General features: G+C 46.1%; 1 protein-coding gene across 1 annotated transcript; it reads right to left on the bottom strand.

Moving 5' to 3' along the window:
- Positions 1-63: 63 nt before the first annotated feature.
- Positions 64-20950, bottom strand: CHMP4B (charged multivesicular body protein 4B). Its single transcript, XM_042050865.1, has 5 exons — positions 20609-20950; positions 5082-5259; positions 4260-4374; positions 3602-3728; positions 64-883 (listed from the first exon to the last, which is right to left on the bottom strand). The coding sequence occupies exons 1-5, from the start codon at positions 20802-20804 to the stop codon at positions 816-818; spliced, it is 684 nt and encodes a 227-aa protein (XP_041906799.1). The 5' UTR covers positions 20805-20950; the 3' UTR covers positions 64-815.
- Positions 20951-21054: the final 104 nt, after the last annotated feature.

Genomic DNA, 21054 nt, shown 5'->3' with positions numbered 1-21054 from the left:
AACTACAGCTAAACCACAGCCAGATCACTTAAACAGGATAGAATTGACAGCAGCAGCCACAGGTGAAAATTAATCGAGATATTTAATACAGTGCAATCCATAGTAGTTTCTTAATTAAAATAATTGTGTGCATGTATCTGAATGGGTTATCAATTATCACAAAAAAGCAATAAACATTGTAGTGCTATGTAGAAAAATGTACAACTGAACTTGAAACCATCCCTACTTTCAAGAGAGTGTGGATCAACTGCAATCATTCTCACCAATTAAAATGGGCACAGTGACTACGTCGTTGCGGTGACAGACACAGGGCTGGCCACACAGCAGTCAAGGGATATAAATAGAACTGGCAAAGAACTAAAAACCTAAAGCATTCTTGCACCTAAAACACAATAAAGAAGCCGACGGTGGCTTACGACTTTTCCTGGATTTTAAATGCCTTACAAGACTCCTAGACACACTTAAACTGACTTAAAATTACAGAGTGTTTTTTTCAGCTTATTTCAATTCAATATATGGCCCAAATTGAAGATGAAGATCCAGCAGTGGCAGGAGCACAGTCCAAAAGCTGAGTGTTGGATTTTGCACATACCTTTTCTACAGAAATTCAACCGTATCGACAGCAGGCAATTCTCCCTGCTCCCCCTTCTCTCCTCTGGGCAGACCATGCTATGCAGAAAACAGCAATGCAGTTCCCACTGCTCTGGGTTAAAATTAAAGATAAAGACATTTTGCTTATGCTTTCTCCCCAACAAAACACATTTGCACCCAGAATAGGTAACCAAAGTCTTTTTTCCAGCCCGGTGCTGCTGTGGTTACATAGTTCCTGCCCAAGCTTCCAGCTCTTTCATGTCATCATCCTCTTCTTCCTCTTTCTTCTTGGCTGCAAAAGCACAAAAGAGAACAAGTGAGTGGGAATCTTGACAGAAGGCAGTGGCCTCTGTGCCACTGACCAACCAGTAAATGAAGCACCTGAGGCCAGCTGTGGACAGAAAATAAACAAAACCTTTTTGACCTGAAGTAAAAGGTGCTTTGCTGAAAGAGCAAAACTTCCTGATGTTCCCACTTTGAGGGGAAAAAGACAACAGCTCACACAGTTGAGGAAGGCAGTGGGCATGGAAGTTAAGGTGGGATATTTTTCCATAATTTCCAAGCCTCTAAGCCCGTTTGAGAGGGATGCAGCTTCTTACAGAAACTCATCTGATGTCTCCAGTATTAATCTCTTCCCCATCAAAAGTAAATTCCTTATTCCATCACTGAGTACTGCAAATGCAAGAAATGAGGTGTTTGGGTCAGGCAGGTACAGAATTTGGAGGGGCTGAAGAGCCCTGGGAACATCCCACTCTCCTTCTGCTGTGCTCCCTGGCAGCTGGGTGGATGTGGATGGCAGGGAGCAGCCTGGACGCTGCCTTCTCCTCATTCCTGGTTGTTCCAGGGCAGAAAATTCTGCTCTTTGTCATAACATGACAAGTCCAGTTTCCATGAACTCAACAAAAAAATGTTTGAACCCACAAATAGCTGCAATAATTTTGGAAAATGCCAAAAAAAAAAAAGAGTCAATTCCTGGTCCAAGTGGTTTGTGTCATTCCAAATGAAACGTTTACGTGAGGAGAACTGAGTCAGCTCCAAGCTCCAGACCCCACATTTGTACAAGGCCAGAACTTGGTTTTCTATATTAAGCTCCTCCAGCCTCCATTAATCAAAAACAGCTCCTGCCTGAATTTCTCCTGACACCACCAGCAACAAAATTCCTCATTCAGACTGATTAAAGCCAAAATCCAGACAGATCCTGAGAACCGGAAAAGCAGGAAAGCTCATGGTCATTTTCCCTTCAATGGATGGAAAAGGAGCTAACAGAGTCAGCTCTACCTCAAAAGACACATTATTATTCCCAAAAGGACAATTACACATGAACCTGAACCATCAGGGACAGCATTCCCTTTGGAAGTCTGACCCATGGTAATCACGAGCAAACTTTTAATCCCAGTTTTAAGTCAATTTTAAGTGAAAAACAATTTAGGTTAAAAAAATAAACCCACACAAAATCCCCACCCAACGTCACTCCAGAATCCCAGTTTTTCCCAAGTGCCAGCCTTGGAGGCAGCTTTATTGAAGCAAAAAGTAGCCTGCCACTTAAATACATTAATGGAATTAATGGAATTCTCATTTCCATCCAAAAGCAGCTTAGCATAAATCCTGTGAAACACTGAGCTTTATGCTCATAGTTTTTACTATCAAAATTGTGCACAAGTTTTTATGACTTCAGGAAGTTTCTGTAAGTTTTATGCTGTGTAGCTCCTTCAATCTGTCCACAATTACACCACCTCTTACTTGTGTGCAGTCACAAAATGCAGAGAGTAGATTTGGGTCCAAGACATTGTGTTTGAAATCTATTTAGACAACAAACCTCATTAAATCAGCCAGGGAATAAAAAGGCAATGCACTGGTTCATTTAATCTATTTTTCCTGAATCAGATAAAGGCTCAGACTTCACGTATTCTGACAGAGCTTTCTCCCCTCTCCCCAACTCTGGTCAGCAGTTCTGCCTCACAGAACACAACTAGCAACACACAAAGTCAGTGGTGTCAGAATAAAAGCAGTGTAACACACAAGGAGCAGTGGCACAAAGCAGAACCTCGGTGGCCGGCAGTGCCTGCTGCTTCCCACGTCCATCCAAGCCAGGAAAGGCAGCAGGATAATTATAGATACACTGACCACTTGGGATTATTTTCATCCACTGTTTTTTTGGACTTGTTTTCTCTAAGTAAAAGGACATGGACTAGAGCTGCAAAGTTGACAGCTTATTCATCGTTTTCAGGCAGATTCAGCAAAATGGGCTGGTAAAGCTTCATACCCTCCCATCAGTGCTGCCAGGAGTGTCCCAACTCAGCTGAATTCCATGGGGAATGTTCATACAAGAGGGATCAGTTCAGATTTAAGAGCAGCTTTGAACCATCTGTGTAAATACAAACATTTCTTGTCCATCCTCCATGTAAAATCCTCAAGCTAGCTGTAATTCCCTGGATATGTGTGCTCTAGGACTGGGATGACCCTCGCTTTGGGTACTGCAGAGAAGGCCACAGACTTCCCAAAGAGGGGACCCCAAGGAAGATCCTCCCAAAGGCCAGAAAAGCAGGGATCAAATTAAAACCCAAAGCAGCAGCAAGGATCCATGGGGGAATCTGAACCTGCCTGGCACTGGATGACCCCAGAGGTCTTTTCCAGCTTTAAGGATTTTATGAGATAATTTACTCTGTCCTCCCTTTTACAGCCTCAGGGTGTCTGTCAAGATTTCTTCCTTGTTGGCCCAGCAGCATCTGGAAAAAGGCTCCCTTCTCCCACACCTCCACTGCACCCTGAGCATCATCCAGGCTGCAGAGAACCTGGATGAGCTGGAGCAGCAAACAACTGCTCCTGTGACGGGGAATGATTTCTGTGCTTCTTGTGAAAGGCAGGTGCCCCTCACAGAGAAATGGTGCTGGGTGTGATTTGGGATCCAGGAAGCAATTCCTGCAGCCAGATCTCCCAGATCCGAGGAGCTGGCAGATAAATAAGCACACTTTAAATGATCCAGGATGTTTCAGTAAAGGTTGATCCATACCTGGCTTGGAGGGTATTGATATTGAGGGCACATTTGGTAGTGGTACTGTCTCCGGACCACTGATTTCCAGCAAGTTTTTGTCTAGTTCTTCTTGTTCTAGTTCCTCTAGTTCTGCCATGAGTTCATCCTAGGTTTTCAAGGAGAAAAAAGAAAAAAGAAGGAACTTTAAGTCATATTTATTAACAAGCAGATTTAGCTGATCATATTATTATGGAAAATAGCACAAACGAACAGGATCAGAGCAAAGGGAGGAGATGAGAAGTCTGATTCTGATGTGATTCCTGTACTTGATCTCTTGGAGGGTGAGGAGGGTGGGGAAAGCAGAGGACACAAGGAGAGATCCAAGTCCAAATATTCTCAGGTCAGGCCATCCAGACCATTCTGAGCATAAAGTCCAGGTCACAGCCACCAACAGTTCCAGGAGAGATTTCACACCCCAGTACTGCACCCAGGCACACACAGCATGCAGAGCTCCAGAGAAACATCTCCTAAGAGTCACAGTTCCTGGAGGGATTCAAAAGCCATGCAGATGTGGTGCTCAGGGTTAGTGATGGGGCTGGCAGTGCTGGCTGAGTGGTTGGATTCCCTGATCCCAAGGCTTCCCAAGCCAAAGGATTCCACGACTCACTGACAAAAACACAAGCAAACAAAGCCATACCTCATCAAATTCCTCCCCAAATCCTACTGGCTTGGAGATGGCTGTAGAGATCTCATCTGCCAGCTCTTGCTGTTCTGCGATGTCCTGCATTAATTCATCTACTTTATCAATGTCCCTAGAAAAGAAAGGAAAGAATTCGGTACCAGCAGGCATGTTCCCAATCCACGCTGTATTTCCTGGGTTCTGTAGAAATGCCACACCATGGTGATATTTCCAAAGCCCTTTCCCCAAACACACTTTGCATGCAAGTCTGGATTTTATCCCCCAGCTCTCAACACAATTGTAGATGTATTTTTAACTTTTCCCTGCAAGCTTAGCTCCCAGCAGTTATATGGACACCAAGGAGAGGTTTTGTTCTGCACCACTGATATTAATAATAATCTGCTCTCTTCCCTGATTCAGCATTATTACATCCACAATATTTGCTTCTGGAGCAAGCACAACATTCCCATAATGCAGTTTTACCTTTAATTATTGCTACATACACCAACTCCACTGCACAGAAAAAAGTTTTAAGTCTCCCCTTGAGGCTTAAAATTCTTGCTGCTACGAGATGGATTTGTAACTGCTGCAGGCTCCCATTTTCTTTAGACCACACTGGTGCTACCCAGCTTTTGGATAAACACAGAAAATAAAACAGTAGTAAACTGAGGAAGCATCAATATTTGTGTATTTTGTTCAATTTTAGTTCAAGTTCGAGCCTTTCAAAAGAAGGTTTTGCTACTCCAGCTCCACCTTTGGTTTGAAACACCTGGCATTCAGCAGACCTAACAAACACCAAACTACAGATCCCATGGAAAGATGCAGGAGGGAATAACTTACATGTTGTCATGAGCAGCTTTCATAGCCTTAGCGGCAAAACCCATGTTCTTAAGCACTTCAGTGTTGGTGTTGGCATTCTCCAGGGCTTCCCTCTGGAATTCAATTGTTGATAACGTGCCATCGATCTGTGCCAGCTGCTTCTCGTACCTCTTCTTGCGCTTCAGGGCCTGCAGGGCAGCTGCACAGCAAAGGAAAGGGTAGGACTGATGAGATTTATGCCCCAAACAGCCGTTCACCAATTTGCACCAAGTGCCACTCAGCCCAGAGAAGTATTTAGCATGTTCTAGTGTTTGTTGCCCATTCTTCCCAGATCAACTATGTTGCCCCACCCTTGCATTTGCCTCCTTCAACATCCAAGCTCACCCACTTAAAAACACCCTCGTTCACCCTCATCCCATCAAGGAAGGCAGCACTGCTGGTGCAGCTCCTGCCAGATGAGGTCTTTGTGCTGCTGCAGGTCCCCCCTCCTGCTGAATGCCTGGGAGAAGCAACTTGTTCAAATCCCAGGAGAAATGTTCCCTCAGCTTTGCACTTAATGCTGGGAAATACACATTCTAGAAATGATTGTATTTATGTATATTTTGTATTACTCCTCCTAGAAGGTGCTGTCCACACAACAGCCTGAGCTGAGAGAAGCCCTCACTGAAGGTGGTTTGAGCAATTTGCTGCTTGTGAGCACTTGTAGAACTCCTGCACTCTGCAGGAGGAGCCCACCCAGGACAGCTCCCACCTGTGGGATGAGTGTGGGAGGACTGGTCCAACCTGCTCTACCCCTCCCCACCCACACAGGGGAGCACCCAGCAGCTGACAACAGCCCACAGCCAGCTCTTCCCAAGACACCTGGACAGAAATCATGGGCATGGCCATTCCTGAAACACTGACAGGGAACACCAACTACATTTACACGTAGCTGTATGAGACGTGCTCGATGCCACATCCCTGGAAGTGTCCAAGGCCAGGACAGGGTTTGGAGCAACAAACACCAAGTGTCACATGGAGTAAGATGCGAGTACAGCTTCCCTTTGTGGCACTGCCACTTCCCCTCCTGCTCTGGACTGACCTGTCCTCTCCATGACAGCCCTGGCCATATCATACCCCGTGTACTTTAAAACCTCACCTCGGCCCCAAGCTGCTGCTCCAACAGCCTCACCCTCAGCTCCTGAACCCAGCCACACACAGACTTCATTTCTTCAGTGCTCTGATCTCTGGGAGTCTCACAGCAGAAACCACTTCATGTGACACAGGATCAGCTCTGCTAAAAACCAGTCTTGGCCCACCCAGAAGCCCAGTCACGCACACCAGGAACGGCGGCAAATAAAAGCTTCAAATCTTTAAATCTCTAAGAGATGTTATTTCCAAGCAGAATTTTTTGAGGAGAGCAGAAAACAAAGAGTAGGAACTCCTGACAAGAGACAGGTTCCCTTATCTCCCCTTCTAGAGGGCTGATAACTCAGTGATGTGATCAATATGTTTCTGCAGCACACATGGAATCACTGCTCTCCTAAAAGCTGATCAAGCCCACAGGCACCCCGGGTGTTCTGGCAGGTGCCATCCCGAGATGTTGTCAGTCCTGCAAGATGAAGTCCTGCTACCTGAAAGTCCTAAACAGAGCTTCAGCTCTGCAACTGGTTATAAATATGCTATATTTGGCTAATTTCAAATTAACTAACGTGTTAGAGAATAAAAAAGCACTTTTTTTATGGGAAGGCCCAGCTAAGGATGCCAAGCACACAGAGTAGCTCAGGATGATTTAACAGAAGCCAGCAAAAACACCTCAACTATTCCAACAGAAGCCCAGGACCCAAACAAGCCTCTGCACTGACTTTCACTCCAGTTGCCAGTAAATCTCCCTGGTTTTGGGGCCAGTCCAACATCCACTTGTTTGACAGGAGTGAGAACAGGGGTTTTCAAAGGACAATGTTCGCTCTGCAGAATGAGGCACGACACAAATATCCCAAACATTCCAGCTTTATGCCAGATGATAAAGTGATGAGCAACACATTACTGGGATATTTCAGCTGGTTCATTCTGCACTAATGGGTTAATTAGGATATACGCAGTTTTCTTACTCAGAAAGATAAAAACTGTTAATAGAGTGTTTATAGAGTGACAGATGCTGGGGAAATGCCCAACAACAAGGGGACACCCTTTATTTAGAATTTTGTGCCTCGTGGAGATTTACTGGCAAAACCAGAGATTTTATAGCATTATAAAACATTATATAAAGCCAAGTCAAGTGCTACAATTTATGTACAGCTCCCCACTACAGCTTTCTCTGAGAACAATTACAGTTTGTCTACATTTCATGCTCATGTACTTTAAAACAAGCTGCTCAGACACCAAACATTGCAAGAATCATCGTGAACGATCAGAAGTTCTCATCAGGATTGTTAGGTAACCCTGTCCCTCCCATTCCCACCCACACCACTTCTGTACCAGAACTGCACTGCCCTTAAACTTCACATGGATTTGGGGTATTTTCTGCAAACATTTCCTACCCCTTAAGACCAAGGAAGATACTTATTTTCCTCTCTCCTTCCTAAAGCCAAAGCAAGGACAAAGATCAGGAACCTATTGAAATCTTATGAACTGCCAGAGTAACACATTTTTATTAAGTTTTTATTAAAGTCAAAGCTATAAAAACTTAATCTGAAGGGAATTATCTCGGCTCTTTTCCTCAAAAAAAAAAATCTTTTTTCAGAATTTTAAAATAAATAAGAACCAGAGACAGTGGGGTACAGATGTCCTGTGGTATTGTGCACATGCAAGAATCGAGTGTGTCTGAAATCAGAGCAGCACAGGGCCTCTCTCTGCCCTGCTCAAAGGCTGCTATCACATCAAACAGCCATGGAAGAGGCTCTCCTCAGCACCCACACCCTGAATTTTGCCTTTACTGCTTCCAAGACAGTAATCACATTAATTACAATGCAATTCATACCCAGCTTTAATTGCTGCGGAACTGCTTCAGCAGGACCTGTGACCATACGCCGAGTTTAAAGCATTTATCCTCTGGCCAGCCAGAGCTCACCCATGCCCTAGAACGTGTTGCTAGAGAGATCCCCAGCACATTTTTCTAGAAACAGCTGATCTCAGCCTTCCAGCAGTGGGACAAACTCCTTATCTCAGAGCCAAAAGCCACGCAAGATTTCCAGGTGGCTGGGCCAGCCTCTCACAGCAGCTGCTGCACAGGGCCTGATATCCAGAGGTTCAACTGCAGAAGGGGCTGAGCTTACTCTGGAATATCCCTATTATAAAAAAAAACCAGCAGTACCAGTTCACATCACCAGCTGCTTCAAGAGGGGATTTAACATTTCATACAACCCTCAATGACAGCAAAAATAGTTGATCATTCCACGGGCAGTTTTCACAAGACAACAGCAAGAACCTGCCAATAAAGGGTGTTTTAGACAACTTTTACAACCCACACCGTCTCCTTAACAGGACCAGTGGGTGTTTTAACTCGTAAGTCCAATGTGCAGCATGAATTGCAAGCACTTAAAAGATCCTCTAAAGAAACAAACAGCAGATAACAAACCTTAGCTGCATTTTATTTGAATTGTAATAAAGCTTTCAGAGAATACACGACTGAGGGAAAAGCAGTTATATATACTTATTATTATTGTTGTTGTTACTATTATATTAAAGGTAATACATTTAAAACTACCTGGGTGACTCCTGACCTCCATGAGAAGACAGTGAGTAGGCTCAAAATGCCCTCCTCCATGTGACATTTTGATACATTAATTGTCTTTATTATCAGCTATGAGGGGGATGTTGGAGGCAATTTTTGTTCATGAAGATTGCCCCACAGAGCTCTGACCAGTTAAATGGCTATCAATGGTTTATTACCTCTTTTCCATTGGCAAAGCAATGTCAAATTTCTCTCTGTTAATGAGCACCAGACTGTGATCTCTGCAGTTCCTTTTTACAGAGAAATTCTCACAAAGAAAACACCAGATTCCAGGGAGGGATAAAACTGCAGCTGAGTCCAGTGAGATCTGGGCTGGCTGCTTCAGTTTCCTGAATGTAAAACATGCCTAAAACTACATTCAAAGAACATTTTTCACACGTTTTAACACATAAAAAGCTATTCCTTCTTCTGTATTTTGTTTTGGTTTGGGGTTTTGGGGGGGGATGATTTGTCATTGGTTGTTGGTTGGGTTTTTTATTTCCAGTCTTTGAACTGCAAAATTCTATTTTAATTTTCTATTTATTTGAATTTCTGGGGCAACCCTTACTGCTAGAAATTCCAGCAGAAGTTCTACACTTTCTGTTTGACCATGGTGATTCCCAAGAATCCCAGGGTTTCACTGGGATACCACCACAGCACGACCCAGCCCTCCAACAGAAGTGAGAAGCAGGAACTCATGTGACGGTTTCCAGTCGCTACTCCTGACTAATGAACACCCAGAAATGGAAAGAGCAGAGTCATTCAGCCAGCCTCTCCTCCTCAGTCAGCAGATCAGTCAGACAAACATGACTGCTCACTCAGATAATTTCACTTTGTCCTCCAGAAATGCCATCTGTAGAATTTGATGTATTTTGAATTATTTTAACCTGTGTATAGGCAAATTATTATTATTAAATGAGCTGTTGTAAGTCTAATATTTTTTTTTTTGCAATATTTACAGCAGTTTGTTAGTCAAATGAGATGAATGTTCACTGTGATAAGCAGCTGGCAGGATAATAAAAATACAATTTTACTACCTGGTACTGCATTCAGAGAGGAAAAATTGACTATGAATGTCAGTGGTTTTTGTTAAAAATCAACAGCCCTGCTGCAAATAAATATTCCTTACACACTGGTAGGACAGGCAGTGTTCCTGGGATATTTATGCACACAGCAATTCTGTGGAATTAATGCTTTTAAATATCATTAGTAGGAAAGTTTAGATCAGCAGATAAAAACCTGGAAGAACAAGGCTTTGCTCTCTGCATAATTGGAACTTCAAGTTTTGCTGGCAAAAACACATTTCAGCTTGAGAGGACCAAAGAGCACTGGGAATAAACTCAGAGGTTTCACTGAATTCAGAAATACATCTGACCAAGGTCAAAGTGTTGGTGATGCCAGAGGATTTGTCCCCACATAGTGCCGGTGTCTCCTGCCTCTGCAAAATCCTCCCAAAACTCACACTGACACCTCAAACAGAGAGGCTTCTCCTCCAGAGGAAGACTCTGGAGTTAATAGCTTCTGATTACTCCAGCTGAGGGGAAAAGTAACTTACTCTCACATCTAATTCTTGCTTTCTCTCTGGCAGAAATGGCAGCAGCAGAGATGCCAGTGCACAGGGCCAGCAGCAATATTAATATGGCATGAGAAAGCTCCAGAGCAGCCTCAGAAAATAACGTGCACCAAATGTCAGCCACGCCAAAATAATAAAGAGTGCAAGAGCTGCAGAGGAGCTTCCCAAGCTGGGGTGCCTTGGCCCCTCGAGCTGCAAGCCCAGGCACTAAATAGGATTGAGATAATCAACTTAATAGTGGAAGAGCATTTTGCACGTTACCCTGTGCATTCAGCTATCATCTGCTCCACGGACAGAAGCGTCATTATTTTTTGCTGCTTCTGAAAATACCATTCCATCTTCCTGGCACTTGCCTCGGCAGCAAATTTAATCAGGAACAACATCCTCGCTGTCCTTGGAACGGGATGAACAAGGGGCACTGGGAGGTGGAAGGAGTAATTGCCTGCCTTGCCTGCAGTGGGGAGCTTTATCTTAGGCAGCAACTCCTCATCTCTCATTCTACTGAGAGCCAGAAAACTGCCCTCAAGATCTCCAAAAAAAACCCTAAGAAGGGAATTTAAAGCAATTGACAAATTATCCCCCAATGCTACGAGCAGATAAAAAGGTGGATATAAACCCCACTACAGACTGACCAAACTTTGAGTTTTGCCTTGAGTAAGAATCTTTCTGCAGAGGTTTGATAGCTCCAGGAACTGTTAAACCAGGATTGTCCGTGCTGGTTCAATACAAAGGCATCCCGGTCACACCAAGGAATGCTCATCCCAGGCCAGGTGAGCCTCAGAACACAAAAAGTCAGGTGTGATTTTAAGCATCATGATGTCCAAGTGGTTGGGACACAGAGGTACCGAAGCCTGGTTATAAATAAATCCTCACTGATTCCAACACTGATCCTGTGCACAGCAGCAGGAGTTCCTCTCCCGTGAGGATCACCTCCGGAGAGCTCTGCTGTCTCAGGGTTGTTTTCAGGTCTAAAAGTCACTTCATGTCTGAAGTCATGATCACACATTTCTCCCCATACCAGGGCCTCTCTCCAGTGCCTGCAGCAGCCTCCTGTGCCTTTCTTTTGGGAAATGTGCACTTCTAGCAGGGAATCGTGGGCAGAGTTCAGGCTTGGTCCTCCCCTTGTCTTTCTATGCCTGTTTATTCACTCTCTAATACAGTTTCCAAACCCTACCCTCCAAGGAAGGCAACTATTCCCAGCTCAGAGATTGTGACTGACTAAAACTACTTCAATAAAGCACCCAAACCCAGGCCAAGAATGCAAGAAGGTTTCTGCCTAATCTTTTAAAATACAAGATTACAACTGCCTCTTGAGCACAGCACTGCCAGCACATTCAGTCTATTGTGCAAGAGAGGAAACAAAACAATAAATGCTCCTGTTCTAAAAATCTATGAATGTACAAAAGAGAAAAAGCAAGAGATAAAGAAAAAAGCATCTGTAGAGCAGCAGTCAGGGCTGTGAGACAGCAACACGCACACACAGGAGGAACCATCACCTTCACACCACCCCTGGCTCTGCTCAGAGCATCAGCCTCTGCACCAGGGATTGCAGATGTTGTCCCACATCACAGCTCAGAGGGGGTTCCTTCAGCCTTGGAAGGTGATTCCTCTGTCCCTTGAATGTCAAGGCAACACTGCTGTGGTCAATAACCCTCTGTAAAATAATCTCCAGGCAACTCTGGGACAGTTTTGTCGAAAAAAAGGGAAAAAAAATGTCATCTACAGTGAGCCTTGAAGTTCAAATGAGAAAACCAGAAAAGGAATCCCAGTTACAGAGACAGCTTTGTTCCACCCAGGAGCTGGAATGAGTCTAAGAAATGCTGGTTCAGCCAAAACCATCCAGGCCTGAAGCTTCAAACCATTACTTGAAATCTGATCCACCCTCTGGAAGCAGAGCTTGCACTGCATTTCCCAGTTTTCACTGCCTCACTCCTTGGGCTCCTGCATGCCTTTGGATGACAGCAGGGGATTGCAAGGCATCAGCAAAGCTGTTCTACCCAAGACACATTTCTTCTTTCCAAATTAAATTAGGTATTTTCCAAGGCTGCCTGAGTAAATTATCCTCTCTTACCCCTTCCAACTGCCACTAACTTTGCTGGTTAAAAATCTGCACCTTCTTTGATGCACACATAAAATTCCGATGTGAAATGAGATAATTATTCAATATTCAACCAAAGTTTAAACTTTTAGGATGAGAATTGCATGCTCCCTAAGGTGTCCCTGAGATTCTCACAGCCTGCAAATACTCTTCCTGGGTTTTCTTCTTCATTTTGTGGTTGCTGAAGGTAGTTTGTTAAATAGAATTCCAGTGAAAACTCAGAATCTTCCTTTGAATCTCTGCCAGAAACGCATCAGGTTCGGCTTTGCAGGAATAGAAGTAGCTCTTAAGTATCTCAAAATGCTGTTTTCTCATAGGAAAAAAAACAACCAACCAACCCAGTTCCCTAAGCTGAACAGTGTTTTTGTAATTAATTCTCAAAACTCAGAAGATCCTACCCTGAAGTGGCACATTTCAAGACCATTTCTTCCTGGGGAATTAAAAGAGTGGCTGCCTGGGAATCCAGCAGGCATTTTCCAGCCTTGAACCATTATTATTAGAGCATTGCCAAGTCTAAGAATTTCACTGATGCTGTCATAATATTTAGCATTCTCTTAACAGCCTAACTTCCCCAGATGAGATATTTTGGGATGTGAAAAATTACTTTTTTCGTGAATGCTGAGATTCCAACACTGAAGACTACGGGGAAAAGCTGAGAACACAAACCTTTAGAAAGCCAAAAGTTATAAGGCAAGTAAGACAAACCATATTTATTTTTAAGAAGTTTGTACTTCTTGACTCAACCTCCAAACACTCCAGTGGCAATGCTGCAGTACTTCTCTCGAGGTGAACTGCAGTTTTTAATGGCAATCCCATGCTCTGAGGCCGGGATCAGCTCCAGAGCCAGCAATAAACTCTGTTCCTGCTGATGGGGCTGCCAGGGAAGCACTCACAAAAAAGCCTTTCTGCCTCTCACTGTCCTCCCAGGACAGGGCACGTGCAGAGCCCACCATGGAGAGCCTGCCAAGGCATTTTAAGGAGGTACCACCCTCACTGGAGATGCAGTGACTGGGCACAGTTCCCAGGCAGCCCACTATGAAGTTTGCTTTGTATTACCTTGTTTTATTTCATAACCAGTCAAAATCACCTCCAAATTTTTGAATACCACTGATGTTCCTGCCACTCTGGCATTTCTCTTTTCAGTTCAACCCCTGAGCAACCCCTGTGCACTCACCTGAAGTAAATACAGAGTCCCTAAATCTGGATGAAATCCTGCCAAGCCACGAGGAGCACACACAATGTGGATGTTTGGTAACACTTACACTCCACCACAGGAGTGAAACAGCCCTGGCTTGCTGCACACGTGGATCACCATGCACATCTCATTATCACACAGAATTACAGAATAAACTAGGTTGGAAAAGACCTTTGAGATCATTGAGTCCAGTAAACGCAAGAGAGATGGGGATACTGGTTATCTGGAAAACTCCAAACTGCCATCAGTCCAGAGCTGCAAGACAACAGCTGCCCACATAATTATCCTATAATTGTGTTAGCTCCTGGAAACTGGCTGTTGACAAGGCTTCATCTCAGCAGTGAACCCAGGGGAAGCCACAGCAGAGCTTTTCCAACTCGGCTTCCAACTGGAAGGACATCATGGACAGAACTGTCACTGCCTTTGCCACAGCCTAGCACTGAGCTTCACCCAGGGGAAACTTCTGCTCTTCTGTGTCCCACCAGTGCTGGGTCACTGTGGCCACTCCACTGCCCTTGGTAGTGGCCACGAGGAAGGTTCCCATGGAATTACAGTGGTTTGGGTTGAGAGGGACCTTAAAGATCAGCCAGTGCCATGGGCAGGGACACCTTCCACTATCCAAGGCTGCTCCAAGCCCCGTCCAGCCTGGCCTTGGGCACTGCCAGGGATCCAGGGGCAGCCACAGCTTCTCTGGGCACCCTGTGCCAGGGCCTGCCCACCCTCCCAGGGAACAATTCCTTCCCAATATCCCACTCCGTCACAGTGAAGCCATTCCCCCTTACTCTGTCATCCTGACCCTTGTCCGAAGTCCCTCTCCAGCTCTCCTGGAGCCCCTTTAGGCACTGGAAGGGGCTCTAAGGTCTCCTCAGAGCCCTCACATCTCCAGGTGAACACCCTCAGCTCTCCCAGCCTGGCTCCAGAGCAGAGGGGCTCCAGTCCTTCCTTCAGGAACTGTATCCCTGCTCCTGCTCAAAGACTCACAGGGATGACTCAGAGCAGAACAAATCTCCTTATCACCAGCTCTGCTGTGGCCTTGGGCTGTCTCAGGGTAAGGCAAAAGTCTGTCAACATCGATGCCTGCCCTATTTAGGATTCTCCAACTGCATCCTGTTTGTTTCAGGTACTTTGTGCCAGGAGGTCCAGTTTGCTGGACACCTGGCAGCAAACTTGATGGAAAGTCAGGGATGAGAGCTGCTCCAGCTTTTAGTTTTGCAAAAATCAACCATTTTTAAGCGGTGTGAGTAAATGACAAGATTTTACTTTAAACCCCACTCACACCCACACTTTGCTGGCTGCGAAAGTCAGGGCACATCCTGCTGCTCACACCACAGCCCAAAGTCTCTGGGACAAGCATCACATACTGCCCCAAAAACAAGAAAAGGCAATGCAGTTTTGGGTTTTTGGGAGCAAGAAGGGTTGACAGAGGGACCTGAATGATACAAGTGCAAAGGCCAGCAATGTCCCAGTCCAGATAAACACTCCACAACTCTGCACAAGTCTAAGTAAAAAGAGGGTTAAACCAAACTGACAATTTGCATCACCTGAAAATTATAATTTGTGAACTAGCCTAAGAGCCCTGGAGCAGGATTCAGTAATTAGGCCTGGAGTTTAATGAGATACTAGACTCCAACATCTAATACATTTTGAGAGAAAAAGTGATAAACACGAAGTCAGTGGCTGCAAACTTGCCAAGCTTCCCTCCTGACAGAGAACAGGAACAGAGGAAGGATATATTGCATCAAATACAGTTACCAAAGCTGGCAATATCTGGCAGAACCACAGGCGTTTGGGTTTTGTTTATGTCACTTTTAAAAGCAGTTTTTAAAAAGGTGTTTGTGAATCCTGCCAGTGCTCCCAAACCATTTTATACCAGAGAGTCTTGTCTCCGAAAGGCTCTGCTGATCATAGGTAGGGTAGAATCCAAAGGAGAAGTTTCCTCTAGTTTTTTAAGATCTAATTTAAAAGAGCAATTATCACTTCTCCCAAAGCAGGTGGTGAATGCCCATCAACCTTAGGGGAAGATGAAGGACTTGAGCCTGCACTGCCATCAACATTCCTACACTGAAGCCCTGGGTTATGGATAAGCACCTGGAACTCAAACATCAATTTTGCATTACACTGTGACTTAAAACACAGAGAAGGCAGGCTGAGGGCCTAAAGATGGGCTGGAAATGCTGCAGGATTCCTGCTTCCCCTCCAAAGGCATCTGACGATTCATGGAAACAAAAGCAGGGTCTCATGATTGGATTCTGGGAGCAGAATCACTTCTCTTGCCGAGAGCCAAGCAGGATCTTTAAACCACGCTCACAAGCAATGTCTGAGGCCTCGCACACACAGTCACAGGCCCTTTGAGGCCATGCCCATGCCCAGACCTGAGGCTGCGGCTTTCCCCTCCCTCAGTGCCAGATCCTTGCCACACTTGGAAGCACTCAGCGTCCTAAACAAAACCATCACAGCCATCCTGCAGGCACTGCTGCCGTGATTTAATTAATGATCCCTGCGTCCCTTGCTGGGAGAGCCCACGTCACCCTCAGATGCTATCACAGTTAGTGCCTCTGAGCAGGGACTGCTGCCAGGAGAGGCAGAACTGCCCTCCCTCCTCCTTCCCGTCACATTCCTGCCTCCCTCCCCCAGCCAGCTCCAGTATTTGTGTGGTTAAGTGTGGAAAACAACTTTTCCTTCCTTTTTTTTTTTTAGGAGTTGGGTTTTGTCTGGCTCAGCAAACTAATCCAAGTCATGCCCTGCCCACACAAACACCAAGAGCAGCACAGAGGAACAGGTAGGACCAGGCAGGGCTGCTCCTGGAGCAGCCTCACTCAGCCAGTCCCAGCTGGACATTCCAAGCAGGTTCACTGACAGGGGCAGTTCTGACACCAGAATCCTCCAGCTGCAGGGAAATCAGATCAACAGACTGATGGGACAGCTTAAAAAAGGTAAAGGGATGTAACCAGGTAATTTCCATTACACACCATCACCAGAGGCAGCACTGAGAGCCCCAAGTGGGCTTAAAGTCAGGACTTCAGCCTATGCCCAACCTCCTGGTTTGTTTAGTTTTAGTGCTGGGTGGAGAAGAGGAGTGTTCTCTTTCCAGGAAAAGCCTGAATTATACAGCAGGAATCCAGGAGTGGGTTTGCATCTATTTTGTGTTCTCAGTGCTGGAAAAAAAAACCCCAACACTGTATTTATGTACAGTGAAAAGAGAAACTTTGACATCAGAAAAGAAAAACCACTTGCTAACAGAAACCAGAGTGGAGGGAAAATCCATGAAATGTCCACTCTCCTGCTAAAGCCTGATTATATTTTGGACAATATTGGCTTTTCACCCATCTATTAACACCGTGGTGTTAATTAATAGAAAGGTCAGATCAGTGGCAGGCAGGCTCATAACTGCATCCGCTCACCCTGGATCTGAGCTCAAGCGAGCTGATTTTAACACTGGCACTCTAAAGCAGCACTGAGTTTCTCTCCCTGCTGTAATCTTCATACTGAGACATCACTTGAGCTTTGGGTTCCAGGAGAAACAGACCCTGGCATTGTTATACCCAAGGTAGTCAGAGCTCAAGGAATTAACCCCTTGCTCCTCTGTGTGCCTGTGCTATTCCTCTGGCAGCTCAGCTTTGCGTGATCAGGCACAGCCACAGAAAAGCACAAACACCAGAGCAGCAGCGATTAGGATCAGCTTAAACTGCTCTGAAGCTGAACACTGAACCCTAGAGCTCCAGAACCCTTGGAATAGATGGAGCAGCTTAGTTTGTACCACGAGGTTTGAGCGCTGAGAAAACATCCCAGATGAAACAACGCCACAGACAAACTGGAGCGGAATAAAAGGAGGCAGCAGCAGCACGGGGCTCCCAGACAGGCTCACAGCTGCACTCTGCTTTTGTTAGAGCAAAGTTTATTTTCAGGGCAGATGTAAAATGCAGTGAGACACTGGCTGATCAGTGCTCAAATCAGTCGGTACTGCTGCTGCTCCTGTAAATTCACTGAGAGGAATAAATCCACTACTCGTGAGGTAGAGCAAAAGTGCGGGAGAGCCTCTCAGAGGGGTGAGGTTTTCAAAAGATTGAACATTTCCATGAGAACACAAAACGAAGCACAAGCATAACCCAAGTTCCTCCCAGAAGAGGGAAGAGTAACTCGCCTGTTTTCAAAAAACCCTCCTACTGATGATTAATCTTGATAGCTTTTCATCCCATGGACAAAACATGGCAAGCACATTAAAGCCGTCACTGCTGGTCTCCCCAGCACACTCAGAACTTTTCATGCAAGTTGAAAGCCTCCCGTGCCAAGAAACAACACAGACTGAGGAAATTTCTACTACAAAGCTCCTTATTATAACCTCAGAATTTCCTGAGTTGTCTGGTTACACAGCCTGGATACCCTAAATGCAGATCACGAAAATACACATCTAAAATGAGTTGATAAATTAACAAACCCCTGCATATGCCTGGGGCAGGCATGGGAACCAGAAGCCTCTAAGTTTCTTAGATTTAAGCTTTCCTTAGACTCCAGAAGTGCTGCAGGAATGAGTGAATGAGCCTTTGGAAAGCAGCTCACTTGGCACCTGAACAATCACTCAGTGTGCTGGGGAGCAGAGAATGTTTCCTCAAGTGTGCCAGACACCCGTCTTCCCTCTGGGACAACAAAAACGCCATTCCAAGTTTTCCCAAGGTGGCTTTAAGCTTCCAGGTAAGTTCCCTGCCCCACTGCATCATCTTCTTTTGGCTTTCCCGCAGCAGCTTCCAGGAGCATCAGTAGCACTGCCCAGCTGAGATCACAAATGTGCACCATCCACAGGAGATTCTCAAGGAACAGGGACACGCAGCATCTCCAGAGGGAAGTGATTACATCTTGGAGAACTAAGCCTAGGGATTCTTCATATTTAATTTTTTAAAGGTTGATCCAACACTTAAACAAAATAATCTCTAGCTAATTATCTTTTGTTCAGGTTTACTTGAAAGCATTCCAACTATATCAAAGTATTTCCGTTAAAATGACAGACTTTCACATCTAAAACCAATACATTTTTATTTTCAGTTAAAATATGGATTTAAGTGACCTTGCATCAAAATCGCATAGATTATGGATTATCAACCAGCCTGAAGTCAGACAGGGAAAAATCCAGTAACTGCCTATAAAAAAATGCAATTTGTAGGAGCTCAGCTGATGACTGACAACTTGAACTCAGGAAAACTGAGTGTGTCCTGAAGGGAATTCATTTCCCAGCAAGGCACAGACAATCAGCTGCCTTAACTCACAGCCCAGTAAGAACAGTTGGCCTCTCAGCCCCAGAAATGGAAAAAGAGAAATCCATCCCTACCCTCCTCCTATTCACAGCTCCTTAATTACTCCTCAGGATCCTGTTCTGCTGCAAGCCCTCAATTAGTCTGACCCAGAATCCTGCCGGTGAATGGGCAGGTTTTTCTCCTTCCTCCACCTCCAAGGAAATTTAATCCCTCCCCTACCCGAGGTTCTGAAGGGCAGCAGAGAGGGAGGGAGGAAGGGAGGGATGGATGGCATTACAGTGGAGCGAGACAAAGACCTGAACAGAAAGTTTAGAAGTTCGAGAGGCCCGGTGTAACCCAGAAGATGAAGAAACTGCAGAGACATATTTTAGTTCTCCTCTCGAGCTCATTACCAAACTAGGCCAAAAACCACAGCACAGACTCACTTACTAGAACTGTTGCAATGTATTTGATTTAGAACTGACTTGGTTAAGAACGAAGTCAGGCTCTGCTGAGGTCCTCTGACACATCCTTGAGCCCTTGTACACTGGCTCCATCCACGTCACACAGGGAAGTTCTAGAGTGTGGAAGGAGGCTTAAAGTGCTGACTGAAGTAGTGACATGAAACTCCTAAGGGTAATTACTGCCAATTAACCCTTGCTAGACGTGTGTTTGCAGCTCCCTGTGCTACAGGCAAAGCCACTCCTGCTCCTGCACAGAGAGGGCGACATCCGCACAGAAATCAGGATGTGCTTTCCTGAAAACTTTTGGTGACCATGCTAAAACACACAAGAAGTTTGTTTCCAGAGCACTGGAATACATAACCTGACAAGTGCTTTATCTCCAGACACACAGACACATCAAGCACTGCCTGGAAAACACAGCCAGACCTGCCCAGGGAAGCCAACTTCCACCTGGGAAACACCAATTCCATTCATAAGCTTTAGGAGTGTGTGTGGAAGAGCCTCTTGGAGGGGACTGAGGAGTGGGAATAAACCCCAGAACAAATACTGTTTCTAAAAGAATGAATATTTCCTTGAGAACACAAAACGAAGCATAAGTACAACCCAAGCTCTTCCCAGAAGAGGGAATATTAACTTGCCTGTTTTCAAGAAACCCTTTTAATGCTGGCCAATTTTCTCCCTGGAAGTTCTTCATCCCACGGACAACAAACACCACACACATCAAAGCTGTAACTCCTGCTCTCCCCGACACGCTCAGAACTTCTGGTAAGAGCTAACAAAAATAAACATAGATCTAACGAAACCCTTACATTAAGCGGGGTTTTGGTAAAGAGTTTTGTTGGTTGGAATTAAAAACCACCACCAGAGCAAATCAAGGCCTGATTCCACGGTGCTGCCCTGCTTTTCCAGCTGCACCCAGTGCCGGGATATTTTCCTGACCTCTCCCCAAAGTGAGATGGGCAGGGGACGGGAAGGGAACACCACGGAGGAGTCGAGCACTATCGCGACATCGGAATCACGAGGCAGTGACGCGACACCCACACGGGGCTTTCCCCACGAGGGAAGGGGAAGTGTCCCTCCCTTCCAGAGTGAGGAAACACGGCTGGGGCGTAAATCCCGCCGGGAAGGGCGCTGAGGCATAAAATAATGGCAATAGGTACAACAGAAAGGCACCAAAGTATAAACTAAAGGCTCCGGGTGTAAAATAAAGCCGCACAGACGAGTCCGCGCCGCCCAGGGCGCTCCCGACCTGTTGCCCGGGTTCGGGGCGGCGCGGCCCGGCCCGGCCCCCGCCCCGCTCACCGCGCTTGTTTTTGGTGCCGTGCTTGCGGGCGGCCGCCAGCTCCTGCTCGATCTTCTTTTCCAGGAACTCCTGCTTCTTGCTGAGCATCTCCTCCGTGTCGCGGAGCCGCTGGATCGCCTCCTGCGGGGACGGGCCCTTCCCGCCGCCCTTCCCGCCGGCGCCCGTCCCGAACAGCTTCCCCAAGAGCCCCGACATGGCTGCGCGGGGCCGGGCCGGGCCGAGGCCGTGCAGCTGCGGTGCCTGCTCCCCTCGCTCCGCTCCCCGCACACACCGACCCGAGGCCCGAGGCCGCCGCCGCCGCCACCCGACTCCGCCCGCCCGCCTCGCCCCGCCGCCCCCGCTCCGCCTACAACTCCCGTCGTGCCTTGCGCCGCCGCGCCGCGCGCGCCGGAGGGCTCCGTGCGCGGGGGCTGCTGGGAGATGGAGGCACGGCCGCAGGTAGGCG

The sequence above is a fragment of the Corvus kubaryi genome, unplaced genomic scaffold, assembly GCF_017639235.1.
Source record: "Corvus kubaryi isolate FWS band 111438036 unplaced genomic scaffold, C.kubaryi_AGA036_p1.0 134, whole genome shotgun sequence".
NCBI classification, from domain to species: domain Eukaryota; kingdom Metazoa; phylum Chordata; class Aves; order Passeriformes; family Corvidae; genus Corvus; species Corvus kubaryi.
The sequence above is the reverse complement of the archived record's forward strand: the minus strand, read 5'-3'. Positions and strand labels throughout refer to the sequence as shown.

What these genes read in the sequence shown, in the direction of transcription:
- CHMP4B (XM_042050865.1), bottom strand. Translation starts at nt 20,804, where the DNA reads ATGTCGGGGCTCTTGGGGAAGCTGTTCGGGACGGGCGCCGGCGGGAAG. An exon ending in AAAGCTGCTCATGACAACAT is followed by an intron (nt 4,375 to 5,081) that starts GTAAGTTATTCC and finishes TTTCTTTTCTAG; the next exon opens with GGACATTGATAAAGTAGATG. An exon ending in ATCAATACCCTCCAAGCCAG is followed by an intron (nt 884 to 3,601) that starts GTATGGATCAAC and finishes GTGCTTTTGCAG; the next exon opens with CCAAGAAGAAAGAGGAAGAA.